This window comes from Neopsephotus bourkii, unplaced genomic scaffold (assembly GCF_033783945.1).
Source record: "Neopsephotus bourkii isolate Nb327-2 ecotype Australia unplaced genomic scaffold, CSIRO-AGI_Nbou_v1 NB_1652, whole genome shotgun sequence".
In the NCBI taxonomy this organism is placed as follows: domain Eukaryota; kingdom Metazoa; phylum Chordata; class Aves; order Psittaciformes; family Psittacidae; genus Neopsephotus; species Neopsephotus bourkii.
Window position 1 is genome coordinate 688,647 of NW_026902126.1, and position 24,008 is coordinate 712,654.

General features: G+C 49.0%; 1 protein-coding gene across 2 annotated transcripts; it reads right to left on the bottom strand.

Annotated features, from left to right (window-relative positions):
- Window positions 1-2,783: 2,783 nt before the first annotated feature.
- On the bottom strand, window positions 2,784-22,186 carry SVOP (SV2 related protein). Of its 2 annotated transcripts, XM_061374682.1 has the most exons (16): window positions 21,937-22,186; window positions 18,675-18,835; window positions 17,447-17,532; window positions 17,143-17,241; window positions 16,408-16,479; window positions 16,073-16,197; window positions 13,291-13,354; window positions 11,975-12,100; window positions 10,888-11,016; window positions 9,580-9,653; window positions 9,201-9,277; window positions 7,981-8,088; window positions 6,395-6,506; window positions 5,012-5,093; window positions 4,691-4,780; window positions 2,784-4,006 (listed from the first exon to the last, which is right to left on the bottom strand). In XM_061374682.1, the coding sequence occupies exons 1-16, from the start codon at window positions 21,969-21,971 to the stop codon at window positions 3,800-3,802; spliced, it is 1,647 nt and encodes a 548-aa protein (XP_061230666.1). In that variant the 5' UTR covers window positions 21,972-22,186; the 3' UTR covers window positions 2,784-3,799. The 2 variants fall into 2 exon arrangements, with proteins under 2 accessions (XP_061230666.1, XP_061230667.1); XM_061374683.1 differs by lacking the exon at window positions 17,447-17,532.
- Between the last annotated feature and the right edge of the window lie 1,822 nt (window positions 22,187-24,008).

Here is a 24,008-nt window from a genome sequence, read left to right on the forward strand (position 1 = left end):
AAAGGCATCACCAGAACATCCCCATAGGCAAGCAGCCAAACGGACTGGTTCTTACTGTCCAAACTGTCTGGAAGGCAGAAAGCAACTAAAGGCCTGTAAGTAAGCAAGGGAACGTTCAGGTGTAGGTATCTGGGAGCTTACTTGTGGTTCCTATGACTTTATGTCCAAACATGCAGAGAAGGAGTTGGAGCCGCAGAGCGCTGAGCCCTCACACAACAAGATGGGTCTCAGCATCAAGGCAAGGAAGTGGTGAAGTTGCTGACCCTGCACAGACCAGCCCAAAGCCTCTTTACTGAAAAAGCTATTTATTTGTTCAACAGAAAATAGCCAGTGTGGAATTAAAGTCTCCAGGGTGGTGTAACCTGGGAACAGAAGGAGTATTTTACATCGAGCTTCAGATACACAAAGTTCTTCAACACTGAAACGTATCCAGCTTAGAAACTGTACATTCAGACCAGGGAAACATTCCGTGTTCTTGAGGAATGACACATCCTGCCATCAAAGCACACGGGGAGATTCTTGTCCCCAACACCAGCTTTGGATGTGAACGTAGCAGACACTCAGCAAACCTCTGACCCCCCCGTTCTGTTTGCTCTCAATTGGAATTCACAAGGATCTCCCTTTGTTGTTTTGAATGAACAAGCTATAGTAATTCATCAGTGAAAAATACTCAAGAGTGTGTAAAATGATCTTTGGAAGCTTCTTATGTACATCAATGGTGTTGCCATATTAACAAAATATGACCCGTGGTTATTTATAGGCTATTGTGTACAATCCCAAATGCTCGCGAGTTTTCCAGTGGACAGTCCAAACCATCCTCCCATTATCAATAACATGCAGGGACCTGCAGAACCTGAATTCCAGCGCTGTTTGATGAGCTGTGGCAGGCTCCTGATCACCCTGCTCAGCTCATCCAGAGCCCACGAGCATCCATGGGAGACTGTCCCAGGCCTCAGTGAGCTTTGGATCCTGCTTTAGGCATCACCATCTCTCACCCAAAGCCCCAGTGTATGAAGATGTTGCAGCAGGACCAGTCTTGGCACTTATTAAATACATTTTCGATGCAGAATTTGTACAAAGTGAAAAGCAGAAATGCCTACAATTATTTTTAACACTGTAAATGTCACAGGTTAAAACTGAACCACTCAACAGCACCAAAGGCTTCTCATCGCCTATAAATCTTTACCTGGGAAATGTTTAATCTGAAGCATACACACATGCAAATGTATGGGCTGTATCTGCTTCACCTGAACCTCTCTGAGTGCACGCTCTGAAGGCCACTGCAATGCAGTCCTGTCAACTGTTGAATATTGTCCCCAAAACCCCAAATGATGTGTGAAGGTAAACAGTGGAAAAGCAGAACGTTAACTAAAGGTAACAACTGCTGGGCTGAGCTGGAAACTGAGCACACAGATAGAGACAGCAGGGACAGAGAGAACCAGCACAGAGACCAGGCTGTGTGTTTCCATCAGCCACATCTAAAGCAGGATCCCCTGGGAGCTGAACCGCACTTCCCTGGTGCTGAGGAAAGGGCAGCTTGGTGCTCAGACCAACTGCATCTGGAGTCTGCCGCTGCAGGAAATGAATGGGCAGACACCACGGTGCCTCATCAAGCTTCAGCCCTTCTTGGCACTGGGTACCCCACACAGAACACCAACAGTCTCTTTGGCCTCTCTGAGGTTCCTCAGTTTCTTGGAGGAATCATCCGCTTCTCACGTCCCTGCAGTGCTGTAACAAACACCCTAATGCATCCTGGAGCATCCTACCGCAGCGCCGTAAAACCCCGAGGGAAAGCTGAACCCCAACTGTGCCCATTGGTATTGCACCCAAACATGGACCCAGTCACCCATTCCTGCCCCCCACAAAAGGAGCCTGGTTCCCTAAATATTCCACTTAGCAAAACCTGGTGCACGCTGTGTTTACACGAGACAACTGAGCGCTATAGAAGTGCATTGTGTCCCATAGCCTAGGGATTCACATTTAGTCCATCTCACTCACATTTGGTTGTGTATTCTGGAGCCTGGAATCCTGGAAACAAACTGAGACAGGGTTGAGACAGGTCACAGCTTCCTCACACACAGCCACAGAGATCTGACCTCCTGCACGGTGAGAGGCTTCTGACAAACAAGGCAAGCGCCTCCCCACCTGAACGCTGTTATATTCTCTGATCATCAGCCTTGAGGAGCTACACCTGATGAAGTTCCTCATCTAAGCTAGACTGCAGCTTAGAATCATAGGATGGTTAGGGTTGGAAAGGAACTTAAGATCATCCAGTTCCAACCCCCCTGCCACGGGCAGGGACACCTCACCCAAAACCATCTCACCCAAAACCATCTCACCCAAAACCATCTCACCCAAGGCTCCATTCAGCCTGGTCTTGAACACTGCCAGGGATGGAGCATTCACAACCTCCCTGGGCAACCCATTCCAGTGCCTCACCACCCTCACAGGAAAGAATTTCCTCCTTATATCCAATCTAATCTTCCCTTGTTTAAGTTTTAACCCATTTCCCCTTGTCCTGTCACTACAGTCCCTAATGAAGAGTTCATCCCCAGCATCCCTATAGCCCCTTTCAGATACTGGAAGGCTGCTCTGAGGTCTCCACGCAGCCTTCTCTTCTCCAGGCTGAACAGCCCCAACTCTCAGTCTATCTCCATACAGGAGGTGCTCCAGTCCCCTGATCATCCTCGTGGCCTCCTCTGGACTTGTTCCAACAGTTCCATGTCCTTTTTATGTTGAGGACACCAGAACTGCACACAATGCTCCAAGTATTGTTGCTTGGCTCATCTTATGGTCTTGATTCACTTCAACACCAGCTTGACGTCAAGGTTGATCCACAATCAGCAGCTACCAAGAAGTCCTGCCCAGCTGCCCCAAGGCCAGCTTCTGCTGGGAGACACCTGAAAGCAGCTCCCTCCAACTGCTGTTAGGCTGAGGTGGTTTGTCACAGGTTTGGGCTACACCACTGCGAGAACACACTGAGGCGAATGGAGCAGAGACATACCTGGACCCATGCAGAAGACCCCAGCGGGCACCTCCACACACAGAGAGACACCAGGGCAGCTGAAGCAGTCTTCACCAAGCAGCACACAGAGCACTCAATGTTTCTGGTAGAGAAGTCAAACTCTGCTCCAAGCTAGGGGGATTCACATCCCTTCTGTAAGGTTCTGTCTCCATGACAAACACCGCTCCTCACTGACTCCATCCGCCTGCCTCAGATGGGGGAAACATCCAGGAAACAGGTTCCAAGCAATCCGTGCTTCATTCCCAAGGAACTAGGATGCATTGGTTGGTGCACCGTCGTCACGTGGTGGTTGGCAATGGCTAGAAAGTGCAAGGCAGGCATCTAACTCATAAAACCTACTCTGTATTGTATGGAATGCACCGTGTGCTATGGCAGGGACACAATAAATATTAACCTTTTGGTTTTTAGGCATCAAGAGTGCATGATTTTAATTACAGTTTATACTGAGTTGCATTCAGTTGGCTATTTGCTTGACACGGGACATGTAAGCTGAAGAGCTGACCATGCAAGCACAACAGACTTAAGAAACCCCCTTCCTGCTAAACTTCAAATGATATCTGGATCAAACGCCTCTCCATAGTGAAGTAAAGTCTTTATGAGCGTGAGCAAAGGGCAGCAGAGACACAACTGCCTTGGGCTGAACCCCAAGGTTCCTGCAGTTTGACACACGACATTGGCAGTGACAGGATGGTCAGCTTCCTAGGCTTCAGGGTTGGGTTTGTGTGAAAGAACTTGCTCAGATCATTCATTCCTCCAGCAGGTTTCCGTGTCCCATCATTCCTGTGATCCAGAGTTAGACCTGGTGACCCCTGGCGATTGAGATCCTCTCCCAACCATCTCCTGTCCCCATTCCCTCTGGCTGGACTCCTGTAAGCCACGGCCTTTGGTTTCAATGGGCAAGAAGCAGGAAGCCACAGCGGCCAACAGGCAGCATCCACTGTAAACCACCAGTGTTAAATAGACTGAAGATTCCAACATCACCTGCAGGAAGAAGGCAGAAGATAGAAACCAGCTCCCCATGGCCCTGTCACAGAAACAGACACTGAGGTGGCAGCAGAGGTTTTAATTACAGCATTGGCAGCGTGTTTAACACGCACTGCTGCAGTCTTCCTTTCCTCAGTGGTTACACACAGCTATTAAACACCGACAAACCAGTGCCATGAGGTGCTGCTGCCCTTACACATTAGGCAGGATTTAAGCAAATCCCAGGATCTTAAGCAAATCCTGGCCCTTTGCAGAGCCACTGGTTCTGACACCGTCCCATCCCTGTGGAGCTGGGCTCCCCCAAACCCCTCTCTAGCTCCTTCCACATCCCCTGAAGGTTTGTACCCTCCAGGACCTCAGCCCGGGATGCCAAGAGGGAGGTGGCATTGCACCACACACAGGAACTCCCTGCCTCTCATGATCCCATGGCCAGGTGCTGGCCTCCAAGGTGTCCTTCCATCCATCCTGCAGCCTGCTGCTTGCTTATTCAGCCCCCAGCATACAGAGCAATGGTGGAAGAGGCAAACCCAGGGATGAGCCTGAACTCTCCTCAAGGATCAGGCAACAACAGCCCTGCTTTAACACATCACGCACAGCTCGCCTTTGGTTTGGCCCCTGCAGCAGCACAGCAGCTTCTCCCTCACCTTCCTCTGCCTTGGCACCTGGGAGAAGGGTTTTTACCTGTGCAATGAAGGGGGTTATGAGGGCTCCCACTCGGGCCATTCCACTGCATGTTCCCAGCCCCAGCGCGCGCGTGGCTGTTGGATAAACCTGTGAACAAAGCAAGGTCCATTAACACCACTGGGGAGTTCTCTTCCCTCCAGCCTCCTAAATCGATGGAACTCAGTAAGTGGAACTACAGCGGGTTCTGTTAGACAAGGACCATGAGATCACCAGCTCATATCGGGGGCAAGGTCCATTGTGAAGAGGGCAGGCAAAACGACTTTCCCACCATGGCCTCACTCCCCTGAAGCATCCTCATTCCAAACCCAACCTCCTTACCTCCGGGGTGTAAACATAAGCAGCCTGAAATCCTCCTGAAATAAAAGCTCTTGCAATGAAGAGCAGCACAGTAAGAACGTTCCTGTGAGAACAAAAAGGAGAGCAGTGTTTGGGGTGGTTTGGGACAATCTGTTTAACTTGGAGGCCAGTGCAATAAAACCCCTCAATTGCTTCGAACGACTTCGTTTGGGTTTTAATGAACCCTTCATGTTTGTTTCTGGACCTTCGATACAACAATGATGCCAAACAATCTGCATTCCCACAATCACATCAGTTCACCAAGTGCATCCGCTCTTCCTAACAGCTGTGGCCTATTGAAATAAGCAGCACATGCCTAAATGTAGCTAAATGAGACAACCACATTCCGTGTTACGAATGGTGCTAACAAAAAGATGGCACACAGGAAAAGGCAATGGGAGTGCAGCTTGAAAGCTGTTTAAAAGACATGAACCTGCAGACTGCCTGGCTGTGTGTGACTTTGTGAGGCTTCTTATGCCAGGGTTCCTGTCCACTGCTCTGAATCACAGAGCTCTCCTCTGGCTGTCAGGTCATTTCCTTGTCCATCAGTGCCGAGGTACACACACTGTCACATGCATGTGGCATCAAGGCCAGATGCAGTCAGAGCAGCTGAATGGGATCAGAGACTGGGCTTGGTTGTGAAGCACAGCCCTGGCAATGACTATCCAGGCAGCCTGGGGAAGCATAGGTAGTGAATGGCAGAGAGCAGTGCATAAACCAGCTCCTGAGGCTCATGATATCAGATCTGATTTAAAGTTGTCCAATGGTTACCTCCTACTCAGAAACAAGCTCTCATTTTGCCCTTTGAATTGCTCTGTCTGAAAGATTACAGAGAAGGATTTCTCCTCTCCTGCTTCTTTTAGTTTCCTTCCAAACTGGTGTAGAAAATCTAACACCATAGAATCATAGAATCATAGGATGGTTAGGGTTGGAAAGGATCTTAAGATCATCAGTTCCAACCCCCTGCCATGGGCAGGAACACCTCACACTAAACCGTCTCACCCAAGGCTCCATCCAGCCTGGTCTTGAACCCTGGCAGGGATGGAGCATTCACAGCCTCCCTGGGCAACCCATTCCAGTGCCTCACCACCCTCACAGGAAAGAATTTCCTCCTTATATCCAATCTAAACTTCCCCTGTTTAAGTTCTAACCCGTTACCCCTTGTCCTGTCACTACAGTCCCTAACGAAGAGTCCCTCCCCAGCATCCCTATAGGCCCCCTTCACATACTGGAATGCCATCCTTAATGCTACCTCGAGTTCAGCACGACCTCATGGCTTTGCAAACCACCACTTCCAGTTCCGCCATAACCAAGAGAGAACACAGATGGACCGGAGAGGCCCATTGCTCATCGTGTTTTCCTTACCTTCCAACGCAGAGAAACAGCAGCAGGCTGCAAAGCGAGAAGACAACAAAGGACAGGGCCATGGTTTTCTTGCGGCCTATCCGATCAATGATCCATAGTGTCACTAACACACCTGCGGAAGGACACAAGGTTGGGAAGGGAGCAGAGCTGGGAATGGAGACAGCTTTTCACACAGGCTGGCTACTTCAGGTTGGAAACGTTGTTCTCTCTTTCTTTAAAGCACTCTGCCGGCAGAGGCATCAGGCAAAGCTTTGCCAATGGATTGCTCCAGCTATTGGGACCACATGCAAACAGAAGCTCTGTGAGTCTTGTTCCATGTTCACATCCCCGCTGGTCCCCGCATCCACACACTCAGGGGCTACAGGCTGATATAAGAGCAAGCAATCAACTCTGACATGTGTTAACCACTGCCTATTGCAGTGGCTACCAAAATGAGTGCCAAATGAGTTACCAAAATGAGTTACCAAATGCCTGCCTTCTGTCTCATTGGAATATCTTTGGTTCAGCTTCTGAGCATCATTCCCTACTAAATCTTCCTACTGCCAGGTTTAAGGGCTCTTTACAACTTAGTATTTTCTCCCCTGTGTTACTTACATGCTGCCATCAAATTATTTCTCACCTGCTCCTTGATAAAGGAAACACCAAGCTCTCTAAGTCTCACACTGGTCAGTAGTCTCCCTTATGCAACTTTTTCAGATCCCTTTAAAAGCTGATGTGCAGCAAGCATGGGGATAATTCAAGCAGCAGAGTTTCCAGTGTCATCTCCAGAGGTATCCCTGGTAATGTTTCTGTTATCTTAGTATGTATCAGGAGCAAATCAGCCCTGTCAGCTATAGCATCAGTCCAAGAGTACATACCCTCTTTCTGCCCACTGTCCATTGACATCCTTCACTGAACAACTGCTGTGCAGGACAGTCCTCCTATGTTAAGTAGCAATTGTGCATATTCATCATAGACTTACAACTCTTCACCAGTTAAATGGCTTCTCTTTGAGCTGAAACTATAACCTAGAACACTGAAAATCACCTGGCCATTGCCTCACAGTATTATTTCAGACAGATTAATACTGGGAGATCACGCTCTACATCTGAAGAGCCTGTGGGTACTTATTGTCTGTCAGATTGTCCATTGACATTCACTGGAATCGACTGAAGATCATGACTGAGATGGGCACGGAGCTTTGGGAGCAGGTTCTCCATCGATTCACTCTGCCCACTATCCCTTTAACATAGCTCTGGAAAGTCACTTATGGACAGAAGTTCAAGTGATTCTGCCCCTTTGATTTAATTGTTACTCTTCCTCTGAATGCCTGATCTCTTGTTTGGATGGGATCCATAGTCAGATGGGCCATTATGGATTCACAAAGCAATTACTAGTGATTTTATCTGTAGGGATCACACAGGCAGTGACAGGAGCTACAGCTACTGCCTTATGAAGTACTCCAACCAAGGAGCTGCAGTGCTGCAGGAGATATAACACTGGCATTAGGCCAGAGAGAAGAGCCCATTTCCCTGCTTGTTCCAGAGCCCATTCCAATCACACGGAGCCACTGGCATGAAGAACCAGTGCTTCCTATTGCCACTCACCAGGGAATTCGGACAGGGTTGTCCAGAGCAGGTCAGTGTAGTCCTCCTCTGTCAGGTACTCACAGGTCAGGCTGCACTTGGCCTTAACTTCTTTCCTTTTACTGGATACTGTGGGAGGAAAAAGGAACAAAACAAGCACTTTGTGTACTTTAAGTAACCTCTTCTCTGCTTCCCTTCCTTGGCTTCTGCTTTGTCTTTATCGCTCTTGCTGCTGACAAGGGATGTACATAGAAGGGATGTACTACATAGAAGGGATGTATTGACAAGACCCTCCTGCACAGCATGGGTGTTCTACTGAAGGATACAGCTGGACCTGAACAGTTTCTAATGGCACTTGTGGCAGGATGTGACACCTGTGCAGCCAGCACTATCACAGTGAAAGCTCACCCTTCCTCACCAGCTCTACAGGCTCAGTTTGGTTTCACTCCAGAGCTCATGACAATGGACAGAATTAACATCAATAATTCAGTTTATCCCTGCACAAACTGGGATGTTAACACCTCAGCTGTACTTCGAGAGGACTCAATAATACTGTGTCTCTGTAAAACCAAGTATCTTTGATGAATGCATACTCCTTTGTGGAGGCTGACCAGAGCCAGACCTCTCCAACAGGCAATACACCAGTGTACAAGCTTGGGATCGTGTCTTTTCCCAATACTATCCCTTCTCTTCCTGTAAGTTTCCAGCTATCAGACAGCCTTCACTTATTACAGGTGTTGTGAACACAATCCCACCTCCCCTGGGGGCTCTGACTCTTCCAGCCTCTTCCTAACGCAGCCAAAGCACTTTTAGTCTCTTGACTACAAAAACCTGCCACAGAAGGGCAATGCTTCCCCACCATCATCTTTCTTCCCATCTTGAGGACCTGGGAGAGCCACAGCAGTTCTCTCCGAGCCAACGAGGCCTCTCAGATCTGGAACCTTACCTTCATTCCAACCCCTCTTTCTCAAGAACAAAGATACTTTGCTAACAGGGCTCCCTTGAACATTCTCTTCCTGCCTTACACTTTGGGCTCACAGACAGTGCAGGACCCCTCTGCAGTGTGCAGGGGATGAGGAATAGGCCCCATCAGAAACGTTTAAAATGAGTAACCCCTTAAGCAGATCCTTTAAATTCCAGCTGGGAGCCACAGTCCTTTCCACACAGCAGAAAGGGATCTCCTAAAAGACATTCCATCACTGAACTGGGTATGTTTAAGAGAAAGATGGAGCAGTACTCACTGCTGCAGACGTCTCCTGCTTGGAAGAACTCTGTAGTTAATAAAACTAACCCATAATATGAAAAAGCATTGGAAAACCTGCAAGGAAGAAAACAAGAGAGGAAGTCTTAGCTGGCCAAGCCTATAGGAAACACCATGAATCACAACTGAACCCACTGTGTGAGGACTCCCACTTAAGTGCTACCTCAAAGCTATTTCCTCTTAGCATTTAGAAAACGATGCGGCAATTAGATTGGGAATGCTACTGATGGGTGGGTTTATAAATCACAAATCAATACAGGTTGGGGTTTTTTGCTGTATTTTAGTGATGTTGTAAAATACCTCCATTAAAAACCCATTTAGAATTGTGCTGGCACTGGGCCGTTTATATTTCTTCTTACCATATAAACCAGAGTAACAACGTGGTCCATCTAAAATGGGGTGTAAAAAGGTCCCTCATTTTCCCTCGGTCTTCCTGTTGAAAAGAAGCAGAAGTCAGAGGGTCAGGATATTCACTGGTCCTGGACTGGAGGATGCAGAGTGGCAAGGGATAACACAACACACAGTCCTACACACTACATCTCAGGATGAGTGTAGCCATAGGGTGAGCCACACTGGAGCTGGGATCCAAGTAAAGAATTCCTCTGCCAAGGGGAAGTCTCTAGGAGCAGAACAATACCAGCACCAGTTCATGCCCACCACCATACCCACACACTGCTCCTCCCCAAGGAGCCTGTCGGAACAAGGTGGGGCTGCAAAGAGCAGGACTTGGCCAATGCACAGGTTGATGGGATTCATGGGGCCCAGGGCCAGCTCCTGTAAATCAGAGCAGCCCCTCAGGGCTTCTGATCCAGGGGAAGGCAGTGAGGAGCCAGCAGCAGCCCTCCTGCGAGCAGCTCCCTTTCGAACTGAGTGGAGGGCTCAGCACATGGACTTGTGCTTAAGGAAAAGCACTTTCCCACCCCACCCTGAAAACGAAACCATCCCAAGCTTGGCCCCTGGTCCTGCTGAGCCCATCGGCATGACCATCACTGAGCCAAGCCTCTGTGAAACACCCAAGAGCTCAAACCCTCCCTGATCCAGCCCTTAGAAAGGCAGACCTCCACGTCTGCCTAGCTTTACAGTTCTGCCCTCATTCGTATCTACAGGTTTTCCTCTGCTGCCCTTCCTCATGGGCCAACTTTGTAACTTTCTTTTCTTATAGAAGTCTCTGTTCTGTGAAGCTGCTCTGTGTGGTGATGGGGTGCCGAAAAGTTGGCCATGTAAAGCTGAGAGGAAAAAGACCCCAGTGAATTCCCACAATAACATACAGCTTGCAAGCAACAGCCTGAATCACTCTATGCATTAGGATGCAGTAGGAGCTTGCAGCTCTCTCACTGCAGAACATCAGGATCAGGTTAAAAATGAGCCCAAGAATCGAATTCCAGCTTGTCTCAGGAGTTCAGATCTCTTTGGCAGCCTCAAGGTTTGAGTTTCCTTAAATCATCAGGGCTCAGAGTGAGGTTAAAGAACTTCAATACCCACTTTAAAAGTCCTTTTCCCTTTCAGGATTTTCATGTAATTAAACCTGAGAAACCAACTCTTCCTCCCTGTGGCAAAGGCACAGACAAACCCCTGTTCTGACAGTACAATTAAACTTCACATTGTTTATCTGCTTGTAAGAACACACATGAATGTAACTGTCCCACTGTTACCGTGCCTGTACGTACCTGCCTGGAAATAATTAGTTTTCCCAAAGGCATCGGGGCTCCGTTTTCCGTTGCTATCCGCTTTAAAGTGGCAATTGCTTTCTCTTGATTTCCAGATAACACATCATACCGGGCACTTTCTGGCAGCCACTAAGAGAGCAAAGCAGATCAGATGCTCAAGGGTGGCAAGAACACAGCAATAAACACACTGGGGGGCTCCTTTGTGGGCTCCCAGTGGGAAAGCTCAGTGACTCCAGCACTAACTGCATTACAGAACTAACCTTCAAGAATGCAGAGCCATCTCCTCAGCAGGCTTTAAGACCCTGCAAAACCCCCCTTTCACCATGAAACCAGAGCTCCAGGCTGACATCTTTCCCTTCTGTTACCTTAGGCTTATTCTCAAGAACCATTAGGCATTTTTGCAGGCTCTTTACATTATACCTCCTCGGTAGGAAAGGCAAAGCATCCCGGACAAGATGCTCTGGGCATTCCCAAACTCCTTTTTGAGCTCCTTTTAACAACAAGCACCTGTATAACTGGAGATACGTCTGAAAACCAATGTCAGTGACTGAGGAACAAGCAGAGCTGCTGAACAGCCTGACAAGGACACGCATCTCTGAGGCAAATGCATTACCTCACAGTGCACTGATGCTGACCTTTAACTCATATACACCTTGCGTTAGGATCTGACCTGCCCTGTGTAGATTTTACCCCTGACTTGGGTGGGGGTTTTTAAGTGGCCAATAAGCATAAAAGTGATGATTTTGACACAAAGCAAGGAAATAGCAACAGCTTTTAATGAGATGTTGATCCCACTGAGCATAGCTAAAACAAAGTCACTAAACTGAAGAGGTTTCCAGGCCTGATTTGGTTTCACACAACCCCAGCCCACCATTGTCCTCCAGCAAGGACAGCCACACAGACACAGCTCTCTTTGGAAGGTTTTCAGCAGTGCCCTGTTGAAATAACAGCATTTTTGCCACTATTTCAGCTGTTTCAAAGAAGACACCAACAGAGAGCTTAAAACTGCCCTGATTTCCTTCAGTCAGCTTGCAGGATCAGGTAGAGAAGTGATGGAACATGGATTTGGCTTTGACAGAATACCTACAAAACACAGGACAGCGAAGAGCAGAAGAGGGAGGGCAGAAAGGACGAGAAGCCAGCGCCAGCCAAGCGTGGGCATCACCACCACTGCTAGGAGGACTTCAAACACAGTTCCAATGGCCCAAAAGACCTGCCAAAGGGAAGAGAAACAGTCACAAATGAGAAGGGCTCTTCAGGCCTCCTGCTTTGTAGCATTCCATGACAAGACAGAGGAATGCCAGAGACGTTCCAAACACAGGCTCCTGTATGGAAACAGAGTCTGTTTTCAGGGGATTTGGTTAAATGCTGCAGGAGCTGAAATGGTCATTTCTGAAAGCCCAGCATCCCCTTTCTCTAGACACTCGTGTTGAGCTGTCGGTAGCTCCTCATAAGCAAGGGGCTCTTCACATGTTGTTTCTACAGCAAAATTCCTATTAATTTATATGTTTTTGAGTATTATTCCCAGCAACCACCATGAGATTTATGGTATTAGTTTTCCTTACCAAAACCAAGCTACCAAAGCCACAGAGTTTGGCCTGGAGATGAAAGAAGGAATCGATACCTTCATAGCAAATAATGGAGCTGGCATCCTCTTGCATATCCTGCCCATGCTGGTTTATTCCCCTTTAGATTATGAACCCACTTAGCTTATCGTTTAACCCTCAGAATATACTTCTAACCCAAGGCTGCTCAATGGTAGCCAAACTGTGGCAGAACAGAAGCAACACAGAAAGGAGCACTTCAGCTACTGAATTCTACTTACGAAGTGTTAATCAACCCAACGGAGGCCTTGCCAGCAGGTGTCTGAGAGACTGGGTTTGCATTGAGAAGCTGGTTGAATCTGGAGAGGTTTTCCACAAGGATGCTCCATAGCAGCACTGTTCTGCCCCTTCCACCATTCACTACAGGGTTGGGAATTTTGCCTTTAAGTATTTATAGGGCAAAATCCTGCTCTCTGTGACTTTGATGCATTTGGATTGAATATGGGGAGCTGAATTTAGCCCTGAATTTACTGAACAGTCAGTTCTCCCTTCTTCATTACTGAGTTCAGATTAATTTCCCCACGAAATTAGGTGACACCCAAATATCCCCCTGTGCAAACAGCATTAACTTACCCAGCACTGGGTGCAAGTCAAGGTACAAAGAGTGGAATGTTACATGAATGCTTTATGCTGCTTTGGACCTGAGCTACCACTCGTGCACGGTGCAACCTCAGCTCCACACTCACTTGGACAAGCAAGATCTGACTGCAGCTGTGAGTGATGTTTCTGGTCAGTAGGATTGAATGGATGTAACCAACAGCAGAATTTGTCCCTCTGGGGACAGAGCCACACTGCTCACCTCTATTAGCAAAATGCATTTTGCTCTGGCTTTCATTGGAAGGAATTCAGCATATAAGGTTACCCTGCAAAGAGTGAACATTGAGAGAAATGTCATGTCAGCACAGAGAGCAATGGCACGATAGCACAGAGAGCAATGGCACGATAGCACAGAGAGAAATGGCACGATAGCACAGAGAGCAATGGCATGATAGCACAGGCAGAGAGGTTCAAACATGCTCTTTGCCTCTTAATGAAATTGCCAAGCCCATAGTGGTACCAGAAACCCCTTTAGTTCATCACTGCGCTGGAGGGCAGAATGCCCTCTGTCTGTGTGATTTTGTAACCCTGTAGCTGTTAGCTAAACGCAGCAGCTCTTGCTGCATGTTTTCACAACCCTGCTGTGCCCTGGGACAGGCATTAAAACTGTTCCATGCGATCCATCAGCATCCAACACAAACTCTCTCTGTTGTTTCTTCAGGGCTCCACAACTGATGTGGTCTTTCACATCAGTCTGTGCTGCCAGATTTCCGTTCTCTGTTCAAGACGTTCCAGGTCTGCTCCTGTTACTGGTACAAAATCACTTGCATTCGTTTCTTGTGGGGCTTCACAAAGGAATCCTCTCGCTCCGCAGAGCCTTTGTTTCATGACTGTGCCAAAGAGGAATGGCTCAGCTTCTCTGGGAGTGTTTCCTGAGGATGAACACAAGGACCTCAACATACAAAGGACATGGAACTGTTGGAACACGCCCAGAGGAGGCCACGAGGATGATCAGGGGACTGGAGCATCTCCCATATGAAGATAGGCTGAGAAAGTTGGGGCTGTTCAGCCTGGAGAAGAGAAGGCTGCGTGGAGACCTCATAGCAGCCTTCCAGTATGTGAAGGGGGCCTATAGGGATGCTGGGGATGGACTCTTCATTAGGGACTGTAGTGACAGGACAAGGGGTAATGGGTTAAAACTTAAACAGGGGAAGTTTAGATTGGATATAAAGAGGAAATTCTTTCCTGTGAGGGTGGTGAGGCACTGGAATGGGTTGCCCAGGGAGGTTGTGAATGCTCCATCCCTGGCAGTGTTCAAGGCCAGGCTGGACAGAGCCTTGGGTGAGATAGTTTAGAGTGAGGTGTCCCTGCCCATGACAGGGGTGTTGGAACTGGATGATCTTAAGGTCCTTTCCAACCCAAATCATTCTATGATTCTATGACCAGCAGCTAGCCAAGGCTCTCTTGCCTTCTTCAAAGGGAAGACTTGGTCACTCTTTGCTCCTACTCTTTGCATCCCATTGACTCATCCTGTTCCTGCTCCTGAGCTCCTCGGGCTTTCTTTGATGCATGTGACAAAAATTCCTGCTAACTCCACAAATGGGGGATTGATCTCTGAGCAGCTCCCTAGAATTCAGTTTGTTAAAGCTGCACACAGCATTATATTAAATCAGTGCTGAGAGAAGGAACTAAAATCACATGATGAAACTAGAGCAGTCCCTGTATACTGCAGCAGGAAACAGGAGCTGATTAATGCTGTACAGACCTGTTTTCTTAAGAGAATACTCCATATTGGTATCAGAGGTAGAATAAGAAGCCGATGGAATCCACTCTTCTTTGTCTCTCATTAAGTCCTGCAGTCTTTGTGTGTTACTTGCCCCTCGGTAAAGCAGCATAGGCTGGGCTGAGGCTGCTCACCAGGGGCTCTGTGAACACCACTAATAGGTGTTTGCAGTACAAGGTGTTACTGCTTTGTCTTTGCTCTTCTCCTGCCTCATTCCAGTTGTGCTCAGTGGGAGCTGCATGGCAGAACCTGCCTCGCTGGTGGTCAACAGGCAGCATGCAAAGGGCTTCCCTGTTGTACAAACACATTCCACCCTGTGCAGCTGCTAAAGGTGGGCAGGAGAGCAGTCAGGAAAAGGAATAGTGCTGTGATGTTCCATCTCAGCTCTGAATCTTTGCTGTGGGAAGGGCAATAGAAAAGGCAGGATATTGACTTGTCTTGTGAAGAAGTCTATGAGCCATCAATCAAGGCTAGACTCTGACTATCCTGAAATAGCACCTCCATGGGGCAAAATATCCATTATTAATGAGGATAAAAGACTCCACGGAGAGAAAGTGGCTGTACTCTTCCCTTTACATTTATAATTAAAAGCTTAGAACAGAGCTATTTATTTCAGGTGGAAAACTTAGAGATCCCCCTCTTCAGTGAATGGACTGGCACAGTAACAGAGGAACACCCTGATGCTACCTTTACATTAGGTATCTCCGGTGCTCCAGGGTCAGGCTCTGTGGGTTTGGAATTCCAACTCAGGATCAGACGTGGAAGTTCAGGCTCTGACTGAACAATAACCCGCAGTTTTACAACCCAGAGTAAGGGCTCAGCTCTGCCCTATGGAGCTTAGGGCACAATCTGTGCTGCAACAAGAGCGTGTTGTCCCTTACGGACTCTGCCTGTATGATGTAGCAATGCAGTTTGCAGGCACAGATACAAAATGCTGTTTGGGTGTTTTACACACATCAAGCTGGGCTCTTTGGGCCTCTCATTTTCACCACGAGGGAATGAGAGAAGCTTAAAAGGACTTAAGGCATATAACATAACACAGTTAAGAACCCTGCTTGCTCACACATAAGTCTGTAAATCTGATTCACCTCTGTGATGTATTAGATTAGGCTCAAAGCCCTCTCAGAGTTTAATATATTAGTTCCAAAATAGAATCAAGCGGGTTTGGGACAAGTGAACAGACACATGGCTGCAATTTCACATTAAGCACCTATAAAAACACATAGAAAAGAGAAAGTCTGGACTGTGAATATTTACTTACGACTGAGGCACTCCTCCAATCCCAAAGCCCACCAGGCCCCGCAGCACCAGGATCCAGCTGTACACCGGGGCGAAACCGCTGAGGATCCCATAGTACAGTGTCCATAAGACGCTGATCTTCAGGCCCTGTATTTAACAAACAAGCAGGAGGAGATGAGTTTCTGCTGCAACACAAAGTAACAAAGCGCAAAGCAGAGCCTCAAATTCCCTTTATTTAATGGGAGGTTTATTCTGCTCTGTTTGATGCACGCAGACTATGACATTTGTCACCATCGTGCACTGAAATACCCACACCAGAAACATCAGAACGTATTGGAGTAGGAGCTGAAGCCTTACTGTTTTCCTCCCATACTGGTCTGAGATGTTTCCCCAGAGGGTGGAGCTGGACATCATTCCCACAAACACCACCTATGCAACAGAGAAAAAACCTTCCCCTTAACCACAAGGCAAGTGCAAATATCCATGCGACAGCAAAGAGAATCCATGATCTGAACGGGTTTAAACCTACTGAACAGTAGCTATTTACACAACACAAATGGCACCAATAGCTAAAGGGGCATATGCTGCGAGAAGGGTCCCCAGACTAGTTGTCTCATCCCTAAGGGCATTGCATGTTTCCAACATCACAACATCCTACTTGGAGATGGTATCATAAAAGCTCTGCTTGCAAAGATCACTGGATGATCCCCCTCAAACAGCGGTTGCTTGTGCTCTCTCACAGCTCCCGGTGTGTCTATGTACAAGGAAGATTAAGTGTGGTGAGAGAGAAAGGTTTTCAAGAAACATGGGAAACTTTACCAATCTTTATTCAATGAATCAAATTATTTGACTTTTCGGATGAGTCTGAGTCAATCACACGAAACTTTGAACCTAAAACTTGCAGAATTTCCTCAGTTCTGAGTTTCATTTCTTCAACCTCTGACTTTCAACAGGGACTCCTATATTCTTCCAAACCAAAGGCAATCCGAAAGGCCATGAACAGATTTAACCCGGGATACAAAGCATTATGTCTGCATAACAATGAGTGCAAAAACCTCACAGAATACAGGAGCTGTCAGTGATTTTTCCTACCGATGTGAGCAATGCAACCTGCCAGCTCGGTAATCGCCACTCACAATGAAGCTGAGGAGCTAGGATACTTAAAATCATCATTTCCATAGCATCTGCCATCTAGAGAGGTGACAAAGAAACAAGAATTAGATTGACACAGCAGCCAATAACAAACCTTCTTGAGATTAACCCTGCTTCTGCCCTGTGCCATTCCCACCCCGCAGGTGAAACAGGATAGGCTCAGTGGATGTGCACAGCATAGAGAGGCAACACTGAGGTTGTCTAACTGACAATCATGCCATTGACTTTGATAACAATTACTTGCCCATGCTAATCCAGTAATAACAGAGAGCTTCCACTGGAACTTTCCAAAGCCAATGGCTTCCACCGCATCTTCCACCAAGAAAGTATCTAGAAAGAAAACAATTCCAGTGCAGAAGTGTATTCCTCTCCTTGTGGAGCCATCCCTTGAGACAGGATTTGCTCTGAATGCAATCACTGGGCACTCTACTGAGATCTAAAATATATAACAGAGAGCTTCTTAGCTTTATACAGTTCCTAGTCAAGGAAAGCTCTATGTTCTTCAGGAACTATGACACATACATGCATATGGTATGTACAGTTTGACATTCAGGTTGTCTAAACCAATCTAAGTCTCAACGCTGTAACCCCTCCAGCAGTTTAACAAGTACGTTTGACACAGCAAAGCCCAGAGCTGGGCATCCTCACAAAGCCATAGAGAAGACCACAAACCAACTCAAACAAGATCTAACTGCTAAAACCAAGCAGAGATGTCACAAGAAGCCCAGTCTGTGACTTGAGCCCAGGCATCTCACATGAGGGCACTGAAGCTCTGCACCACTGTAGCATCACTTGCACTTCTTGTGGGCAATGTGCCAGCTGAGAGTCTACAGAGAAGTGCAGAGTTGATGCCCTGAGTCTTCTGAGAAAATCACTGAGCTCATTCCAGCTTATTCTGGCTTCCTTTTGCATCAATATGGTCATAAACGAGTCCCTGGGAAAAGTCATCCTACAGAATGGTAGTATTCCTAAGGGGAAACCAACACTTCTCTTCTGAGTCGGTGGTGCCTTCAGGGCAGCCAGCGCTGCTCTGCCAGGTGCAGGGAGAGGCTGGAATGTGCATTCATTCTGTCCCTCTTGTCCTCCAGGCAAGGAGGAGGCAGGAGCACTGCAGAGGCTCCATGCTCAGCCTTGAAGGTGAGCCATGAGCAAACCTGGCAGTGTTTAAGGAGCTCTGAGCAGTTCCAAAGGAACCTAAGTCAAACCTCCTGTACGAAAGAGGCGGTGACAATGGACACACAACTCCTTTAAAGGGCCTATTACTGCTAATATAAACCAAAACCACGCGAAGCATCCCTCAGAGATCAAGGTAACTAAATCATGGTTTTCAAGTGTAACATAATTTGCCTGTGTTATTGCTACCTGCTTCTATCTGGAGATCTTTAACATCTCTAAACCCAGTGGATTACCCTGGTTACAACATGACTGCAATGAAGAGGCCAAACCTCACAGGAGAACAGAAACTTACTCACCATCAGTCGGGTTGGCAAATTCCTTTGGCACTGCAGCTCCATCCTCCAGCTCGATCGGCTCTAGCTGCGTCCGAACACCCTCAATGTGGATTTCATGTTCTCCCGAAATGACATCCTCATCCGACCTCGAACTCTCCCCAGTGCGGCGGAACTTGACCACCCTAAGAGCACACAAACAAGGATTCATGCTGCAGTGGGGCTTTTCCAGGTCAGGCTGCGTTTGTGATCACAGAACCATGGGATGGTTTGGGTTGAAGGGACCTTAAAGCTCACCCAGCTCCAACCCCTGCCATGGGCAAGGACCCCTTCCACTGGAGCAGCTTGCTCCAAGCCCCTGTGTCCAACCTGGCCTTGAGCACTTCCAGGGATGGGGCAGCCACAGCTTCTCTGGGCACCCTGTGCCAGCGCCTCAGCACTCTCACAGGGAAGAGCTTCTGCCTAAGAGCTCATCTCAGTCTCCCCTCTGGCAGGTTCAAGCCATTGCCCTTACACATCAGTGTAACTCTCACCTCGGAAACTGACAGTGCCTTGGACTTCAGTGAAAGAGTTCTTTGGAAATAGATAAAGTGAGTCCTGATAGTGCCTCTTCTGACTTCCAACACCCGAGCATTTAGTTCTATGGCAGAGTAGCAGAGAGCCTCTTGAACTCCAGCTTAATCCTTTGGTTTAAGGGTCAGCAAAACCAAACTATCAGCATCCTTGCCAAGTGCAGCTGCAGCAATGGAATGACATTGGTAAGGGTGAGCTGAAAGACTTTTCCTGCTTGGCAAGATCTCAACTCTTACTTTCTCTTAGAAGTGCTGGTGACACAACTAATGTTCGATATAAGAGCAAAGTGATGGGCAATCTGTTCCTGTAAATGGACCTTGGTCCAGTGGTGGACAAGAGGATGGAGGAATGAATACCTCGGTCACGCTCAGTTACAAAGAGAAGCCTTGGCCACCACCAGCCATTCAGCCCAGCTTAGGATCACACTCTGGTACAAAAACAGTGATACAAACCAGCACCCTCAGGTCCTGCCACATATACATAGGATTTCCATGACCCCCTCCCATCGGGGGAGTTGCACATACTCACTAATGATATTCTGGCAGTAATCTGGATGGAGACAGCAGCCAGTTGACCATTTGGTGAGGTTCTCACCTTTAGAACAAGCTGCTTTGCTGGCTTTGAGACAACCGGGGTGATTCTTTCAGCTAAACAGGGCATTCCAAGACCTGCATGGGGCAACTACTCCTTGTGCTACTTAGCAATGCTCTATCTGCAGCAGGAACTGGAAGCTTTTCTCTGGCCTCTACATCTTGGCAGACAAACAAGAGAGCCACAGACTGTGTTTTCTCAGGTAACGTTTGAAGGTCTCAGACAGGAGAACACAGAACAAAACCTCAAGCCTCTTTGAAATGAACAAGAAAGCATCACTGACTGCAGTGAAGCTAGGGCTTATCTCAGGTTCTGACTGAGGTGTGCAGGCATCCTCCACTCAAGAGATAAACAAGGAGGCTCCTCTGGGTTCAGGTTCTTATTTGGTTCCATTGAGAAACTCAAGTTTCAATTCTCTTGGGTTTTTAACCCCAGCTCTTGTGGTTTGGAGTTTCTTTTGCTGACCCTATAGGACAAACACAAGAATCATCACTCTCACCCTAAAACTGAAGATACAATCCTCATACGACCTACAAAATACACCCTCTCAGCAAACACGCACTGAAACGTGGCTGCCCACAGATGACCTTTCTATTACAAAGAGCAGTGAATATCTAAGTCCCATTCAACTCTTATTTGCAAGAGCTTCACAAGCCCCTGGTTTAACTACACAGGACACAAACTTTTCTAGATGTGTTTTTAACAGGATGACTATTGCTGTAACCCAGCAGCTGGGTGCAAAGCTCACTGAAGATATGAACACCTTTCCCCTGGATTTAGGAGGTCTGAAGCGCTGTCACTCCATGGGATATGCCTGGAAATCATTCATACAACCGACACTGGCAGCTGTTGTAAGCCACAGGCGAAATAAAGGTGCCAGTAAGATCCTTCTGGATTCTAAAGCACCCGATCACAATCACCCTGTATTCTGTGTTCGAAGTGGACTTTTGGAGCTGACCATGCTGGAGATGGTGGCTCCAGACACTACACAAGCTGTAAGTACTCCAAAAGCAATGCGAGCACAGAGCTCTCTGGCCACATTCCCCATCACAGCAAACACATGTTCAGCACTTAGGAACTTTATGAGACACATCGACACAAAGGAAGAAAGCAGCACCCAGCGGCATTCACTGCTCCATCCCTGCAGGATTCCTGGCAGCTGAGATGTCAGAGAGAGCTGCATCTGTTTGCAGGGTCCCGCAGCACCGAGCACATCTCATCACACCCACAGCTTTCTGTGGGTTATTAGGGAAATAAGAATGGGGGAAAATGGCCTCGGGAAATCCTGGTTTGTTCCTTCCACTGCTGAGCTGACAGCACCCAAACCAAGGATCTGCAATCAACCGGAGCGCCTGTCCTTTTCCCCAACTTACTGGGAATGTTATGGGACACTTGGCTCCGTCACTGACATGAGCTCATTAATATTTCAAATCGACTTTGAGCATTAATTCCCTGCCTTGCAGTGAAGGATTTATGGATAGGAATATGCTTTAAAGCACCTGATAATGGAGCATTAGGAGAACCGATTTTAAAGGCAGCATTTCGCGTTCCTGAAGAGGAAAGGAAATGCTGGTGTGAAGAAGCTTTTATCACCCTTCTGCACAGATCCCAACCACATCCCAACAGCAGAGAGCTCTCGGGAATACCAGCGTCTTCCTGGTGCAGCAATGCTGGCTTCTCCGAGACATGCAGCGGGCAAATAGCGGTGGTACTCACCCCAAACACACCTCTGCAAAAGGGCTCCGAGCTGCCATCAGTGCATGGCGTGAAGGAGGGAGCCGGGAAGATGCCTTCCCCAGCGCAGCGTTATTTACGGATGCAATCCACCTTGCAAATGCAATGGGGATGCTTCCTCCCAAATAAAACCCTTTGGGACTCCCACGGTTTTATCCCACCCTTTCCCATGTCTATCACCACCAAGTTGGTGCAAAAAATGCAGCTCGAGTGGGTTTATATAACGAAGGGATCACCGTGTGCCCCCGGGATGCTGAACCCGGGCAGCTGCTCAAGGAAAATGGCCTGCTTCCCGGGGCCTAAGGCGCTGCCTCGGGATAACGCTCGGGAAAACCGCCGGGATTCCCAATCCCCCCGCGCCGCCCGCTCCCCTGCGGCCGCTACTCACGGCAGCTGTCTGAGCTGGAATAAATCATCCTCCATTGCCGGGCTGCGTCTGCGGGCGCTGCTCTCATCGCTCCCGCATGGCGGGGCTGGCTGGGGCTGCGGGAGGCGGCTGGACAGCTCCGGCGGCGGCACCGCACCGCGGGGCGCGGGAGTGGCTCCGCTCGGCTCAACCCAGCTCGGCTCCGCTTGGCTCAGCCTGGAGCGGTTCGGCTCCACCCGGCTCGGTTCGGCTCAGTCCGGCTACGTTCGGCGCAGCCTGACGCCGTCCGGCTCGGCTCCGTCTGGCTCTGCCCGGCTCGGTTCGGCGCCGCCCGGCTCGGTGCGGCTCAGCCTGGCCCCGTCCAGCTCAGCCTGGCTCAGCCCAGCCCGGCCCGGCTCGGCCCAGCCCGGCCCGGCCCGGCTCGGCTCGGCTCGGCACGGCTCGGCACGGCTCGGCACGGCTCGGCTCGGCACGGCTCGGCTCGGCACGGCTCGGCTCGGCTCGGCCCGGCTCGGCACGGCTCGGCCCGGCTCGGCCCGGCCGGCTCGGCTTGGACCGGCCCGGCAGCCAGCCTTGTCCCGTCAGACAGCCGACCGCTGTCCCGGTCCCGGTCCCTGCCCCGCTGGCTGCCAGCCGGGCTCCCCGCTCAGCGCCGGTCCTCGCCCCCTGGGGGCTCAGCGTGTGCCGGCCGCGCATCGGCGGGAGGGAGCCCGGGAGCGTCAGAGCCCGGGAGGAACGGAAGGGGCAGGGGAAAGCCGAGCCGAGTGGGATGCACCCGCTCCCGGGGGGGCAGCGAGGGCTCTGCCGGGGACACTGCAGGACACCGGGAAGGGCCTCCCAGCAAATCCCGTTATCACAGAACACAGGGATGGATCCTGCAGGTGATTTGCAAGAGGCCATAGAGCGCCCAGTGCCTAAAGGGGCTACAGGAAACCTGGAGAGGGGCTTTGGACAAATCCAGATCAGGGAACAAGGGATGATGCAAGAGGCTTGGCCTGAGCTCAGACACACCAAACAGGCTTCAGCTGATGAATGGGGGCTGTTCAGCTGTCACACAGATACCGTTTGTGACACTCAACATTGAATACTCTCACAGGTTTTAGGACATACGAGCTTGCAGCAGACCCAGCTGTGGTTTCAGCTTCCTTAAATCGCTGAGGACAACTGTTTAATGCACTGTTTGTGCCTAGGGGCGGATCTGGATGTCTACACGTAGACACTGGCTCCGTCTGAGGTACCCATGTATCCCCTGTGGACCACACAGGACTGTGTGGGTACCTCCGGCACGAGGGCTGTTTCACTGAATAATAACCCCTAAAAGTGTGATAAACCCCAATTTTAATTGCATGAAATGCATACATACATTGCAATAGATTCTCAAAACCATTTCAAACCCAGGCTCTTTCAGAGAATAAGCTTTGAGACCGTGTCCAGGATGTGTTTGCTGCCTCCCTCTGCTCTCTGTCACCCCTCTTGCCATTGAGACACAGATCTCCATAAACAATCTCTTTGGTTCCGCACCCTTTCACTTCTCTTTGAATTGGGTGGTGAGGCCTTTGGGCTGAAGGACCCCCTTGCGCCAGTGATTTGTTGCCATAAGGGAGCTGAGGGGTTCCTTTGCAATGAAAGTCAGCCTGGCCCTGAAGCAACTAAAAAGCAACAGGCCTTGGTAGATAAAACTGCTCTGCCACCACCTTCCTGATTGTTGAGACTTAGGTTTCCTGTTAAAATGCGGGTTACAGAAACCGTAGCTCAATGCTTGACATGATCCAAGAGGTGTGCCCTGATTCACAGGCTGAGATCCTGCTGATGAAGTCAGCGCAATGGGAGGAGCTTCTGCGCAGAAGGCTCTGGAGGGGAGCAGAGCTCAGGTCTCACCAAGCAGCCTGCCCCAGCTCCAGGGGGAGATTTATGCCCAGAACATGAGCTCACAGAGGCTCTGGGCTGTTTCTCCCCAAAACCTGCAAGAAAATGGCATTTTTCAAGCAGAGTTTTAGCTTTTGCATTCGTTGCCCAAGCCGCAGCTCTTGGTGTGGAACACAGCAGCTGTGTGACTTCTTTCCTAACCGAGGTCCAGTGAGTTGGGGGTGTGA

Excerpts from the sequence above, each read along its gene's own strand:
- SVOP (XM_061374682.1), bottom strand. The coding sequence starts at position 21,971 with ATGGAGGATGATTTATTCCAGCTCAGACAGCTGCC. Across the intron at positions 9,654-10,887 it reads AACTAATTATTTCCAGGCAG|GAAGACCGAGGGAAAATGAG; the intron begins GTACGTACAGGC and ends TCTTTTCAACAG. Across the intron at positions 8,089-9,200 it reads AGCAGGAGACGTCTGCAGCA|TATCCAGTAAAAGGAAAGAA; the intron begins GTGAGTACTGCT and ends TTCCTCCCACAG.